This window comes from Bidens hawaiensis, unplaced genomic scaffold, assembly GCF_021521415.1.
Source record: "Bidens hawaiensis isolate Kalapana, Puna unplaced genomic scaffold, B.hawaiensis_p1.1 tig00013426_1, whole genome shotgun sequence".
Taxonomy (NCBI): Eukaryota; Viridiplantae; Streptophyta; class Magnoliopsida; order Asterales; family Asteraceae; genus Bidens; species Bidens hawaiensis.
This window is the reverse complement of record NW_027492138.1, coordinates 21,108-36,466: the sequence shown is the minus strand read 5'-3', so window position 1 is coordinate 36,466 and position 15,359 is coordinate 21,108. Positions and strand designations below refer to the sequence as shown.

Sequence of the window (15,359 nt, the reverse complement as noted above, 5' to 3'; positions counted from 1 at the left end):
TGTACAAAAGTATCCATTTACAATACCAAGGGATTCAATTACTATAGAGAGGTGAGTAAGCGAGCAAAAAACGGCTTTTATTTGTGCGGCCCATGGATTTATAGCTTCAAAACACACGTGCCAAACTGTGATTCATCGATAATTCTAAAAAGTCAATGTTATTTAGTTCATGTTCCTGATAAACTTTGCTATTTTGATAATTTTCTCTTAACTCTCGATACGATTGCTACGCAACAAAATTTTAAATACCATAATAGGCGTGTGCCAAATTTTCTCATAAAAATAAAACCATTTTTGTTCAAATCATTCAAAGTTCTTTTTTGCTAATAGGTTAGAGAATACTAAAGTTAGATCCTTTTGTCTTTAAATGTGTTTTAGTTACCATTTAAAAATACTTAACTAATGGTCAGAAAATGGGCCAAAAGGCCTAGCCCATATAAGAATGAAGACGACGCTTCTTCAAGATTCCAAATTTCCAACGACCATGCATTTTATTGTTAAAAGGATTCATCATATCACCACATAGACTAGGCCGTCCAAACTGCTCGTCGCTCGAACTCGCTCGGCGCTCGCTCGAAAATTGCTCGAAAATTGCTCGCTCGTTTTTTCGCTCGATTGTAAACGAGCCGCTCTGCTCAGTTCGGTTTGTAAACGAGCCAAGCAACGAGCAAGGGTTAGCTCGGTTCGGTTCGGCTCGAATATTTTTAGTTTATATATATATATATATATGAAAATTTATATAATTAGTTTTATAAATACCTTTCTATTTGTATTCAAAAAGTCCATTATACACTACAAAAAAAATTAAATTAAATTAGAAAATATAAAAGATATTAGATCTTATCCCCTTCACACAATCCAAACCTTATCTCTTTTACAAGTTCACAACCAATTACCAAAAGTTCAAAACTCTCACTACTCTAGTACTCCCGTCAATCTCACGCACAGCCGCTCCGGCCATCGACCACCGCGCCACTGCCACTGCTCACGTCTCGCGCCACTCCTCATGGCCTCTGAGCCTCCTGTACATCTCGTCTCCTTCATTTTTCTGGTATCCTTCATTTTTTCGGGATTTGGTTTCGATTTTAGCAATAATATATGTTAACTGATAAGAATTATGCCTTTATTAAGTTCAATGTAGGTTTAATTTTGTTTGAAAAACCCCTAAAATTTCATATGATATATGGAACTATAATTCATATAATATACTGTCTTTTCGGGTTTGCTTATTGTCGAAGCATGAAATGAATCTGACCTGATCCATGACGATGTTTCCACGGATTTTTGAGATGAACGAACCACGACTTGATCTTCTTATTCGATTGCTTGAGACCTGCAATGGCTTTTCGGGGGGTGTGGAGGTGACTGCTAAGAAATCCTGAGGATCTCTTGTTTACAGACACAAAAATAGGGTGGTGGCTCTTATTGAGCATGACCCCCTAACAAGGAGGTGGAGACCTCCTTATATAGAGAGCCTCATGGCCACCATCATGGTACCCTAATGGGCCTAGCCCAGTTAGGGTTACCTCCACAAAACCCCCTCAGCCCAATAACATTGTATTAGTCCATATAATAAAATAAGCCAAACATAATAAATTTAGGGTCGTAAAACCGGGTTTAGTACCATACCCCTACAAGCCCCCCAAGTCCAGTGTTGCTCCTAGGCGCGCAAGCGTTTAGGTGGAGCGCTGGACTTTATGAGGTGTGTTAGGACATGAGGCGGTTCTTTCCCTTTTCTTCGGCCTTATCTTTATTGTCTTTGAGTTTTGGGAGGTTTTCCTCATGATGGTGACGAGCTGTAAAAATAATGAAGCTTGCGCGCGAGGCGACTTACGAGCTATAGAATAATAAAGCTTGCGCGCGAGGCGACTTACGAGCTATAGAATAATAAAGCCTGCGCGCGAGGCGACTTACGGGTCTGTGAGAATAATAAAGCCTGCGCGCGAGGCGACTTACGGGTCTGCGAGAATAATAAAGCCTGCGCGCGAGGCGACTTACGGTCTGCGAGAATAATAAAGCCTGAGCGCGAGGCGACTTACGAGCTATGAGAATAATAAAGCCTGCGCGCGGGGCGACTTACGAGCTGTAAAAATAACGAAGCTTGCGTGCGAGGCGACTTACGAGCTGCGAGAATAATAAAAGCCTGCGCGCGAGGCGACTTACGGATCTATGAGAATAATAAAGCCTTGTGCGCGAGGCGACTTACGAGCTATAGAATATAAAAGCCTGCGCGCGAGGCGACTTACGAGCTGTAAAAATAATGAAGCTTGCGCGCGAGGCGACTTACGAGCTATAGAATAATAAAGCTTGCGCGCGAGACGACTTACGAGCTATAGAATAATAAAGCCTGCGCGCGAGGCGACTTACGGGTCTGTGAGAATAATAAAGCCTGCGTGCGAGGCGACTTACGGGTCTGCGAGAATAATAAAGCCTGCGTGCGAGGCGACTTACGGGTCTGCGAGAATAATAAAGCCTGCGCGCGAGGCGACTTACGAGCTATGAGAATAATAAAGCCTGCGCGCGGGGCGACTTACGAGCTGTAAAAATAACGAAGCTTGCGCGCGAGGCGACTTACGAGCTGCGAGAATAATAAAAGCCTGCGCGCGAGGCGACTTACGGATCTATGAGAATAATAAAGCCTGTGCGCGAGGCGACTTACGAGCTATAGAATATAAAAGCCTGCGCGCGAGGCGACTTACGAGCTGTAAAAATAATGAAGCTTGCGCGCGAGGCGACTTACGAGCTATAGAATAATAAAGCGTGCGCGCGGGGCGACTTACGAGCTATAGAATAATAAAGCCTGCGCGCGAGGCGACTTACGGGTCTGTGAGAATAATAAAGCCTGCGCGCGAGGCGACTTACGAGCTATGAGAATAATAAAGCCTGCGCGCGGGGCGACTTACGAGCTGTAAAAATAACGAAGCTTGCGCGCGAGGCGACTTACGAGCTGCGAGAATAATAAAAGCCTGCGCGCGAGGCGATTTACGGATCTATGAGAATAATAAAGCCTGTGCGCGAGGCGACTTACGAGCTATAGAATATAAAAGCCTGCGCGCGAGGCGACTTACGAGCTGTAAAAATAATGAAGCTTGCGCGCGAGGCGACTTACGAGCTATAATATGATGATAATGACTGGCCCACAAGGGCCTCTCCTGCGCAGGATGACTATCCCGGCTTGTCTTCAAAATAATAATGAAGGCACAAATGGCCAGATAATAATAATGATGTCATAGGTGCTTGTGCGGCTCGTAGTCAAACCTTTAAGCTTGGCGCGTGGCCTATGGGTTTATGAGGATTCCCAACCTTTAAGTTTGGCATGTAGCCATGTGGGATATTATGAGGATTCCCAACCTTTAAGTATGGCGCGTAGCCATGTGGGATATTATGAGGATTCCCAACCTTTAAGTATGGCGCGTAGCCTATGGGTTTATGAGGATTCCCAACCTTTAAGTATGGTGCGTAGCCACGTGGGATATTATGAGGATCCCCAACCTTTAAGTATGGCGCGTAGCCACGTGGGATGTTATGAGGATCCCCAACCTTTAAGTATGGCGCGTAGCCATGTGGGATGTTATGAGGATTCCCAACCTTTAAGTAAGGCGCGTAGCCATGTGGGATGTTATGAGGATTCCCAACCTTTAAGTATGGCGTGTAGCCATATGGGATATTATGAGGATTCCCAACCTTTAAGTATGGCGCGTAGCCATATGGGATATTATGAGGATTCCCAACCTTTAAGTATGGCGCGTAGCCATATGGGATATTATGAGGATTCCCAACCTTTAAGTATGGCGCGTAGCCATATGGGATATTATGAGGATTCCCAACCTTTAAGTATGGCGTGTAGCCATATGGGATATTATGAGGATTCCCAACCTTTAAGTATGGCGCGTAGCCATATGGGATATTATGAGGATTCCCAACCTTTAAGTATGGCGCGTAGCCATATGAGTACAATCATGGTTGTTCTTATCCTGATCTGGATTAGACTGTTCTTCATTTGTTGTGTCGCTTACGCGCGGCCTGCGCAAGGTCTCCTTTATTCTCACGCGCAGATGTGGTGCGTGAGCGTGCATTGATGCGTGAGCATCTGATATGCATGAGCATACGTGAAGCCCAATAACATATGTGATGCGTGAGCACATGAGATGCGTGAGCATGTGTGGTATGCGTGAGCATGCGTAATGCGTGAGCAAATGTGATACGCGAGAGTATGCGTAATGCGTGAGCATATGTGATGCGTGAGCATACGTGGTATGCGTGAGCATGCGCGATGCGTGGAGTAATCGCCGGGATCGCGCACGCGACCCGCTGTGGCGTGAAGTAATCGCCGGGAGCGCGCACGCGACCCACTGTGGCGTAGAGTCATCGCCGGGAGCGCGCATGCGACCCGCTGTGGCGTAGAGTAATCGCCGGGAGCGCGCATGCGGCCCGCTGTGGCGCGCATGATCTAGAGATTTTGAGTATCCACATCAGGTAGGTTTTATGTAAAACCAAAGATCTGATAGGATTTATAGATCCATGAATATGAAGTGTGACTGTTGTTCAAACGAACCCAGATCTGAAAAAATCGTAACTAGATTTGGTATATTTCACTTAGAAAAAACACAGATCTAAGGGCTTTCCCCAAAAGTTCGGTGGTATTTCTTCCTATGTATTTCCAGATCCGGAAGTATTTTTTAGATCTAAGGATTTTTGGATTTCCATAGAACATATCTGAAAGAAGAAACCGTAGACCCGAGATATTGATGAACAGATCGGAGGGCCGAGATGAGAAGCGAAGTGTGGTTCATTGGCGTCCCACGGATGGCGCCAATGTCGAAGCATGAAATGAATCTGACCTGATCCATGACGATGTTTCCACGGATTTTTGAGATGAACGAACCACGACTTGATCTTCTTCTTCGATTGCTTGAGACCTGCAATGGCTTTTCGGGGGTGTGGAGGTGACTGCTAAGAAATCCTGAGGATCTCTTGTTTACAGTCACAAAAATAGGGTGGTGGCTCTTATTGAGCATGACCCCCTAACAAAGAGGTGGAGACCTCCTTATATAGAGAGCCTCATGGCCACCATCATGGTACCCTAATGGGCCTAGCCCAGTTAGGGTTACCTTCACAAAACCCCCTTAGCCCAATAACATTGTATTAGTCCATATAATAAAATAAGCCAAACATAATAAATTTAGGGTCGTAAAACCGGGTTTAGTACCATACCCCTACACTTATATTGCCAAGTTTTTCAATTTCATTTGTTTTTACACAGTGGGCTTAAAACCCATATTGAGGAAGCATGATCTTGAACAGTTGACTTTGAACCTAACTCATTTTGTTTCAATTTCATTTCATTTTGTTTTTACACAGTGCCATATAGTTTTACTTTGAACCTAACTTTATGTGTTATTTTTGTAGAATGGCTTTTTGTAAAGAGTCAATCATGTTGATTTAAGTGATGGAGAGAGCATTCGCCTCGAGTTAGAGTCAGATGAGGATATGGACAATGAAGCGTCCGAAGATGTAGGTTCAAAGCGAAAGCGGAAGAATCAAAGTATTGTGCATCTACACTTTAAAGACGTTGATGAAAACGCCGATAGCCCGCTTGAATTTAAACATGTTTTTTTCTTGGGATTTTGTTGATGAAGGCGCTGATAGCCTGTTTATTTGAGCGAAACAATTTTACATTTATATATGTTGAACTTGTAATGGATGTTGGTTGAATGGAAATGGTATTATTATGGTAGCATTTTAATTTGATTATTTAAACTGAGCGAAATCGAGCAAAACCGAACCGCTCGGTTGTAAACCAAGCGAGTTCGAGCAAGATTTTTCTGCTCGTTTTCTTATATTCGAACCGAACCAAGCTGCTCGGTTTCAATTCAAGCCGAGTTCGAGCAGAGGCTCGCTCGGTTCGGCTCGGTTGACCTATCATAGTTTAATATCACCAGTAATCTAGGGCACAATTTTTATATACTAAACCAACAAAAGGTGTACCATACTACCATGTATGATCGGGTGGTGTATGATAAATTGTTTGTCGAATTAACGTGATAAAACAATCGTATTCCAATGTTCACAACTAAATTATAGGTTTAATAATGATATGATAATCAAACCAACCGTTCATACAACCGGAAAGCCCACTCAACAAGTCTCTAAGGCCACATGATCATTTCATTTACTCCATTTAATAGTTCATTTAAAAATTAATCATTCCATTTATCCTTTGATTACACTAACAATATTACAATCTATATCTATAATATATATAAACGAAAACATATAAATCCTACGTGTCGCGATGTGGTCGCTCCCCTTTTTTTGGAGTCACCAGATTTGCTTGATTTTTAAATGGAGGCTTCTCATGCATTTGACCCGAATTCATAGGTATGGGTCTTACCAAACCCAGATATTCCTTAGACGGGTTATAACATCTCATTAAATTAAAAATTATTCTCACCAAATTATTGATATAAAAATCCTATAAAATAGGATATACAAAAAGTTAATATCTTATTTATTTTAAAAAATATATATATATATATATCATTTAAATTAAAAAACCAATTTTATAGTAAAAAAACAAACGAGTCTTGGGTCTCATCAAACCATAAGTATATTATTAACTTTCATAAATATTATTTATAATTAAAAAATCCAATTTTATAGTAAAAAAATAAACGGGTCTTGAGTCTCATAAAAACCATATACGGAGTAGCTTTTAAAATGTGTTATAACCTCTCATTTATTTGTGAAACAATTTATCATCAAACCATAAGTATATTATTAACTTTCATAAAAGAAAAAAAAGTTCAAAAAATAAATAAATATTAGAACAAAAAATATAAAACAACCCCGTAATACAGGGATAAAAACTAGTATTATATATATCACACAAAATATACATATTTTAATTATTTATCTTACAAATAAACATCGTACAAACATTCACATCACTGATGAATCTTTTAATATTACAATTTGACAACCAATAAAAAAAAACACATCTTAAACCCTAAACACATTTCAATTTTACAGGTAGCTAGCATGGTTTTTGGTAAAATTTGTAGTACTTATACACTCAACACACCATTTTCTTTTGCGTCAGTAGCTTGTATCTTATCTACACTTTTACTAGTCTTCTTTACTTCACCATTTTCTTCACTCTTTTTATTTGCTTCCTCTTCAGCTTTCATCCTGGCATCTTCAAGAGCTTTGAGTCTTACTTCTTCTTTTGCGTCCTCCAAAGATTTGATCAACTTTTTCAAGCAAATCTCAGCACTCTCTTCATCTGACTTTGGCATCAAGTTTTCAGCAACATCCGCCGGAGTCATCTTCGTCTCCCTCAACATTTGACGAGTGGTTTCAAACAACTCATGCGAGTCAAGATCCAAATAGTTCTTTGCAAGAACCTTAAACGTTTCATAACAGCAATACGACATCTCAATATGCTTATCCATCCGTCCTCGCCTAATAAGAGCCGGATCAAGCTTTTCAACATAATTTGTGGTGAATATGATCAACCTCTCACTACCACAAGCTGACCATAACCCGTCAATGAAGTTCAAAAGCCCAGATAAAGTCACTTCACTTCCCTTTTTCTTGTTATCCTCTTCTTCTTTAGCATTTTTGTCAATTGGATCCTTCTCATCTTCTTCACTCTTTTTCTTCTCCTCCTTTCTTTGTCCGGTGAGGTTAAGTGAACAATCGATATCCTCAATCACAATTATCGACTTACTCGATGTATCAATCAGTAGCTTCCTCAAATCGGTGTTATCTTTCACGGATGCTAATTCAAGATCATAGATATCATAGTCGAGAAGGTTAGCCATGGCCGCAATCATACTAGACTTCCCGGTTCCTGGCGGACCATAAAGAAGATATCCTCGCTTCCATGACTTCCCCAGCTTCTTGTAATAGTCTTTTGACTTGCTGAACATCATTAAATCATTCAAAATCTCCTTCTTCTTTTTGGGATCCATTGCAAGAGTATCAAAGGTAGAAGGGTGCTCGAATATGATGTGGCTCCACATCGTCTTCTTGAAACGGTACGACTTTTCAACCTTGTTGTTGGTAAAGAGCTTTCGTTGCCTTGTTCTTACCGCAATAGCCTTCCCCTCGTCAAGCACATGTTTCAAGTAAACATTGGTGATCATAATTCATATCACGGTGTTCTCGTCTACAAATAAGCTTGTAGAACCGATTCTCTTCATCACCACGATATGAAAATAAAGCTTGTTGTTTGGGGACCCTTTTGCACGAAATCCACCAGATTTTGATGCCGTTGAACTCGTCTGTCACTTCTTCGTTCTCATCCATGCTTAGGACAATTGATTCGCAGTCCTTGACTACGTTTGCTTTGAGCTTTTTAGCTCTTTTGGAAGAGTTGCTACCGAGGTACCGTTCGATGGACTTCACTTTGTTCGAACCAAGTGTCTACTTGGTATTCATGAAAAGTGATTTCCACATAAGGGTACACATAACTAATCGCTCTGTCGACGAATTTTCTGAGTTCCCTTCGAAGCTCGTTAGGAATTATTTGCCTGAATATCGCCAAAGTGCCCATAACCACGGCCATCAAAGTCATCTCGCCCATCATCGTCATCTTGTTTTTATTAGAATGGTGTATGTAGTAAGAGGTAGATGAGCTTTGGAGTGTTAAGTATAATCTGTATTTATAGGAGTGGCATTTAGCATCCAGAAAGTCCTTTTTTATTATTATTATTTTTTTAATCTCTTGACAAACAAAATGCCAAAAGAGGTGGCCAGCGCCCAGCCGCCTTATTTGAGTCTTTAAATTTTTTTGAATTTTTTTTATTTTTTTCGTTTTTATTTATGTTTTGGGTTATGATTTTTTTATTGTTTTTTTAATTCTTTGATCTTAATAAAAACCCTCAAAAAAATTAATAAAAAAATCATAACTCAAAGTATAAAACAAAAACAAAAAAGTAAAAAAACTAAAACGTTTCGTCCGTTGTCCTCGTTCGAAAAAAAGAAAAAAAAACCCGACAAATGAACCGAAAATGAAGTCGACGAAAACAAAACAAAAACGTGCTGAAACAAGTTGTTAAGTGCTTAAATGAACTGAAAAATCGCTGAAGCAAGCTGTTAGGTGCTGAAACGAACTGAAAAATCGCTGAAGCAAGCTGTTAGGTGCTGAAACGAACTGAAAAAACGCTTAAACGAGTTGTTAAGTGCTGAAACGAAATGAAAAATCGCTTAAACGAGCTGTTAGGTGCTGAAACGAACTGAAAAATCGCTTAAACGAGCTGTTAGGTGCTGAAACGAACTGAAAAAACGCTTAAACGAGTTGTTAAGTGCTGAAACGAAATGAAAAATCGCTTAAACGAGCTGTTAGGTGCTGAAACGAACTGAAAAATCGCTTAAACGAGCTGTTAGGTGCTGAAACGAACTGAAAAAACGCTTAAACGAGTTGTTAAGTGCTGAAACGAAATGAAAAATCGCTTAAACGAGCTGTTAGTTGCTGAAACGAACTGAAAAATCGCTTAAACGAGCTGTTAGGTGCTGAAACGAACCAAATATCGCTTAAACGAGCTGTTAGGTGCTGAAACGAACAGAAAAATCGATTAAATGAGCTGTTAGGTGCTGAAACGAACTGAAAATCGCTTAAACGAGCTGTTAGGTGCTGAAACGAACTGAAAAATCGCTTAAACGAGCTGTTAGGTGCTGAAACGAACTGAAAAATCACTTAAACGAGCTTTTGTTGTTAAAACGAGCTGTAACGTGTTGAAAACGCGCTGATTCGTTGGTAAAAAAAACTGACCCGAAACCCGTTATAACCTTGACCCGTTCTAACCCGAACCTGTTGACCCTAACCCGTTCCGACCCGAACCAAAACAACCCTTTTTTTTAAGTGACCCGCTTCGACCCTAACCCGTTTCAATGATCATTTCGATTTACACAACCGTTTCCAAATACGAAATAACAAGAAATAAAGTACATTACCTTACTGATCAAGTAGAATTAGGGATGAATTTTTTTTTCCAAATACATGTACCCGTACATGTACTCTTACCCATCTATTGTGTTCAGGTACAAGTGCCCAGATCCACATATTTTAATTACGGGTACTTTCGAATACAAGTATAGGTACGGGTATTACGGGTACTCGGTACCCGTTTAGAATGTGTAGGTCTTTTATTGGGTTTCCAACACTCATGATTTAAACCGAGCTTATCATCAGGCAGTTCAAGATACCAAACGAACTTTTTGAAACCTAATTTCCTTATATCTTTCAATCTTCACATCGATCGATAGAAAAATCTCATCACTATATCAGTCGATTATATACCATCAGTTCCAATCAAACCCTAGTTTAAATCGCTTTGGTTGTGTTATTATTATTTTGGTTGTGGTCTTACGGTTTTGGGGTTATAGACTTTTTTTTAAGATCAAGGTGGTACCAAAGAGAGCACCGTATCAAAAGTACCCATATCCGTTCCATAAAATTCGGTACGGGTACGGTACACCCAAATTTACTTATTTTCAATACGGGTACTGTACCGATTTCATCGCATAATTAATTAAAGATTCTGTGTACAAGCTAACAAAAAACTAATCACATCATCCTTTAAACTTAATATCAACGAAATAATCAGGATCTCGATGATAACTGAACTGGAAAACGGGGTGCTTACGATTACAGTGCCTAAAGAAGTGGCGAAGAAGCCCGATGTCAAGTCTATTGAAATCTCTTAATAGAAATATGTTATGTCTACAATGGGTTCCATGGAATGTCTAGCATATGTGTTGTAACTTTATGTAACTTTGATGATGAATAAAATGCTTGTTATTTTCTAAATTTGATTCAGAATTACAATTACAAATTTATAATGACAAAATATACTCTTCCAAATCCTTCAATGCATTGTGTGAAGAACCACCATGGTTTAATGCAAGTTTAACATTTTCTTGAACCTCTATAGCTCTCTGCTTCATTTCTTTATCCACCAAAAGTCTTTTTATTGCATCTTTAATTTCTGTTTTCTCGACAACAATTTCAATACCAATCTTCCAAACATGACTCAAGTACCTAGCATTCATCAACTGGTCTACACTAAATGGTTGACACAACATTGGAACCCCTTCAGAAACGCTCTCCAAAGTCGAGTTCCAACCACAATGGCTCCAAAATCCTCCAACCGCATTATGCGCCAAAACCTCCTTCTGAGGTGCCCATTTCACTATCAACCCTCTCACCTTAATCTCGTCAACCAAACCCTCTTCCAAAAACTCAAACCATTCGTACCCATGAACCGAACCTGGTCGAACCACCCATAGGAACGACTGGTTACTATTAACCAGACCCCATGCCGTTTCAGTTGCAACGTTTTTATCCAAGTTAGCCATGCTTCCTAAGCTCACATAAATAACTGATTTGGGTTTTTGTTTATCTAGCCATGTGATGCAACTAGTGTCTTTTTCTAGAAAACTAGTGAAACGGGTTGGGGATGTTTTGTGCAACGGGCCGATGGTAAAAATGGGAACTTGGTATTGTTGGCGGACTTGGGTCAGTGTCGATGGTTCAAGAAATTCAAGGGTGTTCCAAATGAAGGCGGAAGGGGGTGTGTCGGGGGTGATCATTTTGGCCGATTCAATCGCGTCTTGTGTCGGGAGGTCAATAAAGGGTAGATCTTTGTATCTGATGGGTTTGAGCTCCGGTACTATTTCATCCAGTAAAGAATCTTCAAGTACAAATACAAATGAACTGCTAAGAGGTTGAGTAGGATGAATGCATACATAATGAAACACATATCAACATTTTATACTGGTCTCATATATTCAAATTGTGAGGTTAAGCTATACTCTTTGAACTTTCAGCAAACCGATTTGAATTTAAACGTGCCTCGGCTTGAGCTCGAAACTACATTGAAGTTTATTTAATAAACGAGCTCTAGCACGAGCTTAATATACCAAGCTTATCATGAAAGCATTATTAACCAATTATTTATATTAAAAATAATAACTTTTATTTAATATCGTATAAGAATTTTTACTTTTTAGTTTTTGATTTATATTTTGAGTTATGATTTTTTTTAGAGGTTTTTGATCTCAACCACCTAAAGGCCACAAATTCTTCTCACCCTTTTTATTTTTGTGACCCTTTGTATTTTAACATTTACCTCATGATCACATAGCAAGAATATTTAAAAGAAGATAGAAATTACCATGCACAGGAAATCGGCCTTCTTTGTGGAGCTGAGGGATGATTTTATACGCCGGAAAGAAAGCCGCGCTGCTGCTGTTCATGATGATGGACGGTAGACCAAGATCAACGGCCAATGATCCTCCAAACACCATGAGGATATCATATATTATAACCACTGATTCCTCTTTCATGATCTGAACAAGATGTTCCCTTAGATGCGGTTTGCAGTTATTGTTCAGAGCTTGCAAGAACCCGAAAAAGCTGGTAAAGCTGCCTGGGCCCGATAAGTTGTCGGGCAAAGGGAGGAATATGAAATCAGGATGATTGGAAGAGTCCGGTGAATTGAACTCCGGGTGAGCAATGGTTATTGAGAACCCTTTGGAATGAAGGTAGGTGCCGAGTTGGAGCATGGGCGTCATGTGGCCTTGAAACGGGCTTGCTACCATCACCATTCTGCCGTTCTCCTCCGCCATCTCTGTTTTATATGTTGCTTAAGATGTTTTTGTTCTTGTTAGAATAATTAACGTGGCAACTGTTTATAATCTTGGGGTAGTTGAATATTCTGTAGTTGGCGCCATTTTATTGACATTTGCTTTTGTTTTTGGTCTCCATGACATTTCTTTATGCATTTTTTTCTAAAACATGATAAATTTTCGTCTTTTTAATAGATTTTCCATTTTCCAATAATATATTACAAATTAACTTCAAATAATTAACATCTTAAAGGGTTTAACATGTTAATGTTACATTCATAATTACAAAGATGGTATTGCCAATGTTTAGTATAGAGTTTCACATGATTGATGAAATACTCAAGTTATCTCTAAAAATTTAACTAGATAAGGCCATGTGGTATATTCTAACCCCTACAAAGGTTAAAGTGACATGGCACTTTAAAGATGGATTAAACCACTCCCCAATTGTGTTAAGTGTGTTAAAAATGCCCATGGGTTATGCTTTTAACGGGTTAAAAGGTACAATATGTATTAATTACTAATTGATTTGTTATATTAATTATGTGTTAAATGGGTTAACCATTTCCTTTGGATGACATAGAGTGAAAGAGAAAAAAAATAATGATGTGGATCTTATGTGGAATTAAGATGGATTAGAGTATACCCCATAGCCTAAGCGTCAGCGGATTTATAAGGGGTCAAGAGGGTTCCTTATTGACACGCTGGCTGACCAAGAAGATAAGCACCTACTGCTCGTCTGCGAAGTAGCAGATTAGATTGCTATTCCAAAGGGACGTTTTATTTGTGCTGCTGCAGAGAAGCTGATGTGGGCTCAAGTGTTGAAGACCGGGCTATTATGTTTCTGGAGGCTCAAGATCGCGCTACAAAAAGTGACCCACGAAAACGGGCATAACTTGGCCCACGAAGCTCCGTTTCAGGCCTATTACCAGTCAAATCGAAGCTTGAGACGAGGAGCACATTGTGGCAAACGGCCTACATCGGCTTGGCCCCTGTCCAAAGTCCAAAAACGCATTCTAAATAAAGTTATGGGCCTTTTAATGTTTTTTCAGCGGTTTTTATGTTTTCATCAGAAGTGGTACAAATTTATTGTTCCAAAACACACGTGTCAAATTGTGGTTCATCGATAAGATAAAAAGTCAAGATCATTTAATCAATATTCCTGAAAAACATGGCTATTTTGAAAATTTCTCATAAAGTCCCAAACGAATAAATACTAGATACAATCACAGCCGCGTGCCAATTTTTCTCAAAACAAATATTTATTTTGTTCAAAATCATTCAAGATTATCAATACCATATTTTTGTGCCCTACATATATGCCTAAACTTTATTTTGTGCTACTAACTTGTAGATTAGATAATTAACTTGTAGATTAGATAATGGTATGATTTTGCTTTCAATGTGTTACAGATGACAATAAACAGAGGTTCGATTCATGAGGAGAACAGGGAAAATAGTATTCAAAAATACAATTGCACATTTAACAAAACTTAAGTATATCAAATCGAGCCGACGGAAAATCTATAAATCTAACCTTTAACAGATATCCAAACACCAAAACTTAATGACCTGGTAAAATATCAGAAGACGTTCCATTGATCTATATTTATAATTTTGCATCTGCTGAATCGGATTTAAAAAGCGCTCTTTATTAATTCATCACAGTTACATAGAGATTACAACACTTATAATAGACATATTTCATGATTTCATCAATCACATTATGAATCAACACAAACACTTCATAAAACTTTTCTTAACCAGAGATTTCAATAGACTTGACATCGGGCTTCTTGACTTCTTCTTTAGGCACCGTAATCGTAAGCACCCCGTTTTCCATGGCCGCCTTCACCTGATCCACTTTAGCATTCTCTGGCAACCTGAACATCCTTGTGAACTTCCTGCTGCTTCGTTCAACCCGATGCCATTTATCATTCTTATCCTCCTTCTCCACCTTCTTCTCCCCGGTTATTTGTAAAATGTTTCCGTCTTCGACCTCCACCTTCACTTCCTCTTTCTTGATCCCTGGAAGATCCGCCTTGAACACGTGAGCTTCGGGTGTTTCCTTCCAATCCACACGGGCGTTCACCAATGCAGAGGTTTCCCGATTTAAACGTCTCCTCATTATATCCAGATTCATTTCTTTCCTTTGAATATAGGATATAGTAATATTCTTACATTTATGAGGCTAATACGAAAAAAGGGATCCTATCAACTTGTTCCGACCTGAGATAATAAGCTCATGAGCTTGGTCTTACTTTACTGTCGAGAAACGAAAGATGACTTCCATCTCCAAATTTAACTCAGACGTAGCTCCCTTCTTTTTGGGTGTGAAGCAGTTGTCAAACCAAAATACCCAACAAGCATTAGCTCTCCCTGAAAAGGAGGTGATCCAGCCGCACCTTCCAGTATGGCTACCTTGTTACGACTTCACTCCAGTCACTAGCCCTGCCTTCGGCATCCCCCTCCTTGCGGTTAAGGTAACGACTTCGGGCATGGCCAGCTCCCATAGTGTGACGGGCGGTATGTACAAGGCCCGGGAACGGATTCACCGCCGTATGGTTGACCGGCGATTACTAGCGATTCCGGCTTCATGCAGGCGGTTTCGCAATGGGGAAGTCGCTGAGCGGGTCCCAAATGTCGAGGGAAAATGGGTCGAAGACGCTGCTTCGTCGGCCTCCGAACAAGCTTGGGATGATCGACATTTTGTTTAATATGGA

General features: G+C 39.8%; 1 protein-coding gene and 2 pseudogenes across 1 annotated transcript; all 3 read right to left on the bottom strand.

The window, feature by feature from the left end:
* Positions 1-7,007: 7,007 nt before the first annotated feature.
* Positions 7,008-8,617, bottom strand: LOC143544072 (AAA-ATPase ASD, mitochondrial pseudogene; annotated as a pseudogene).
* Positions 8,618-10,832: 2,215 nt separating this feature from the next.
* LOC143544073 (UDP-glycosyltransferase 76H1-like) lies at positions 10,833-12,636 on the bottom strand. The gene is made up of 2 exons (XM_077036234.1): positions 12,183-12,636; positions 10,833-11,699 (listed from the first exon to the last, which is right to left on the bottom strand). The coding sequence occupies exons 1-2, from the start codon at positions 12,634-12,636 to the stop codon at positions 10,843-10,845; spliced, it is 1,311 nt and encodes a 436-aa protein (XP_076892349.1). The 3' UTR covers positions 10,833-10,842.
* A 1,725-nt stretch (positions 12,637-14,361) lies between these two features.
* On the bottom strand, positions 14,362-15,359 carry LOC143544042 (17.3 kDa class I heat shock protein-like; annotated as a pseudogene).

Excerpts from the sequence above, each read along its gene's own strand:
- LOC143544073 (XM_077036234.1), bottom strand. The coding sequence starts at position 12,636 with ATGGCGGAGGAGAACGGCAGAATGGTGATGGTAGCAAGCCCGTTTCAA. Across the intron at positions 11,700-12,182 it reads AGGCCGATTTCCTGTGCATG|ATTCTTTACTGGATGAAATA; the intron begins GTAATTTCTATC and ends TTGTACTTGAAG.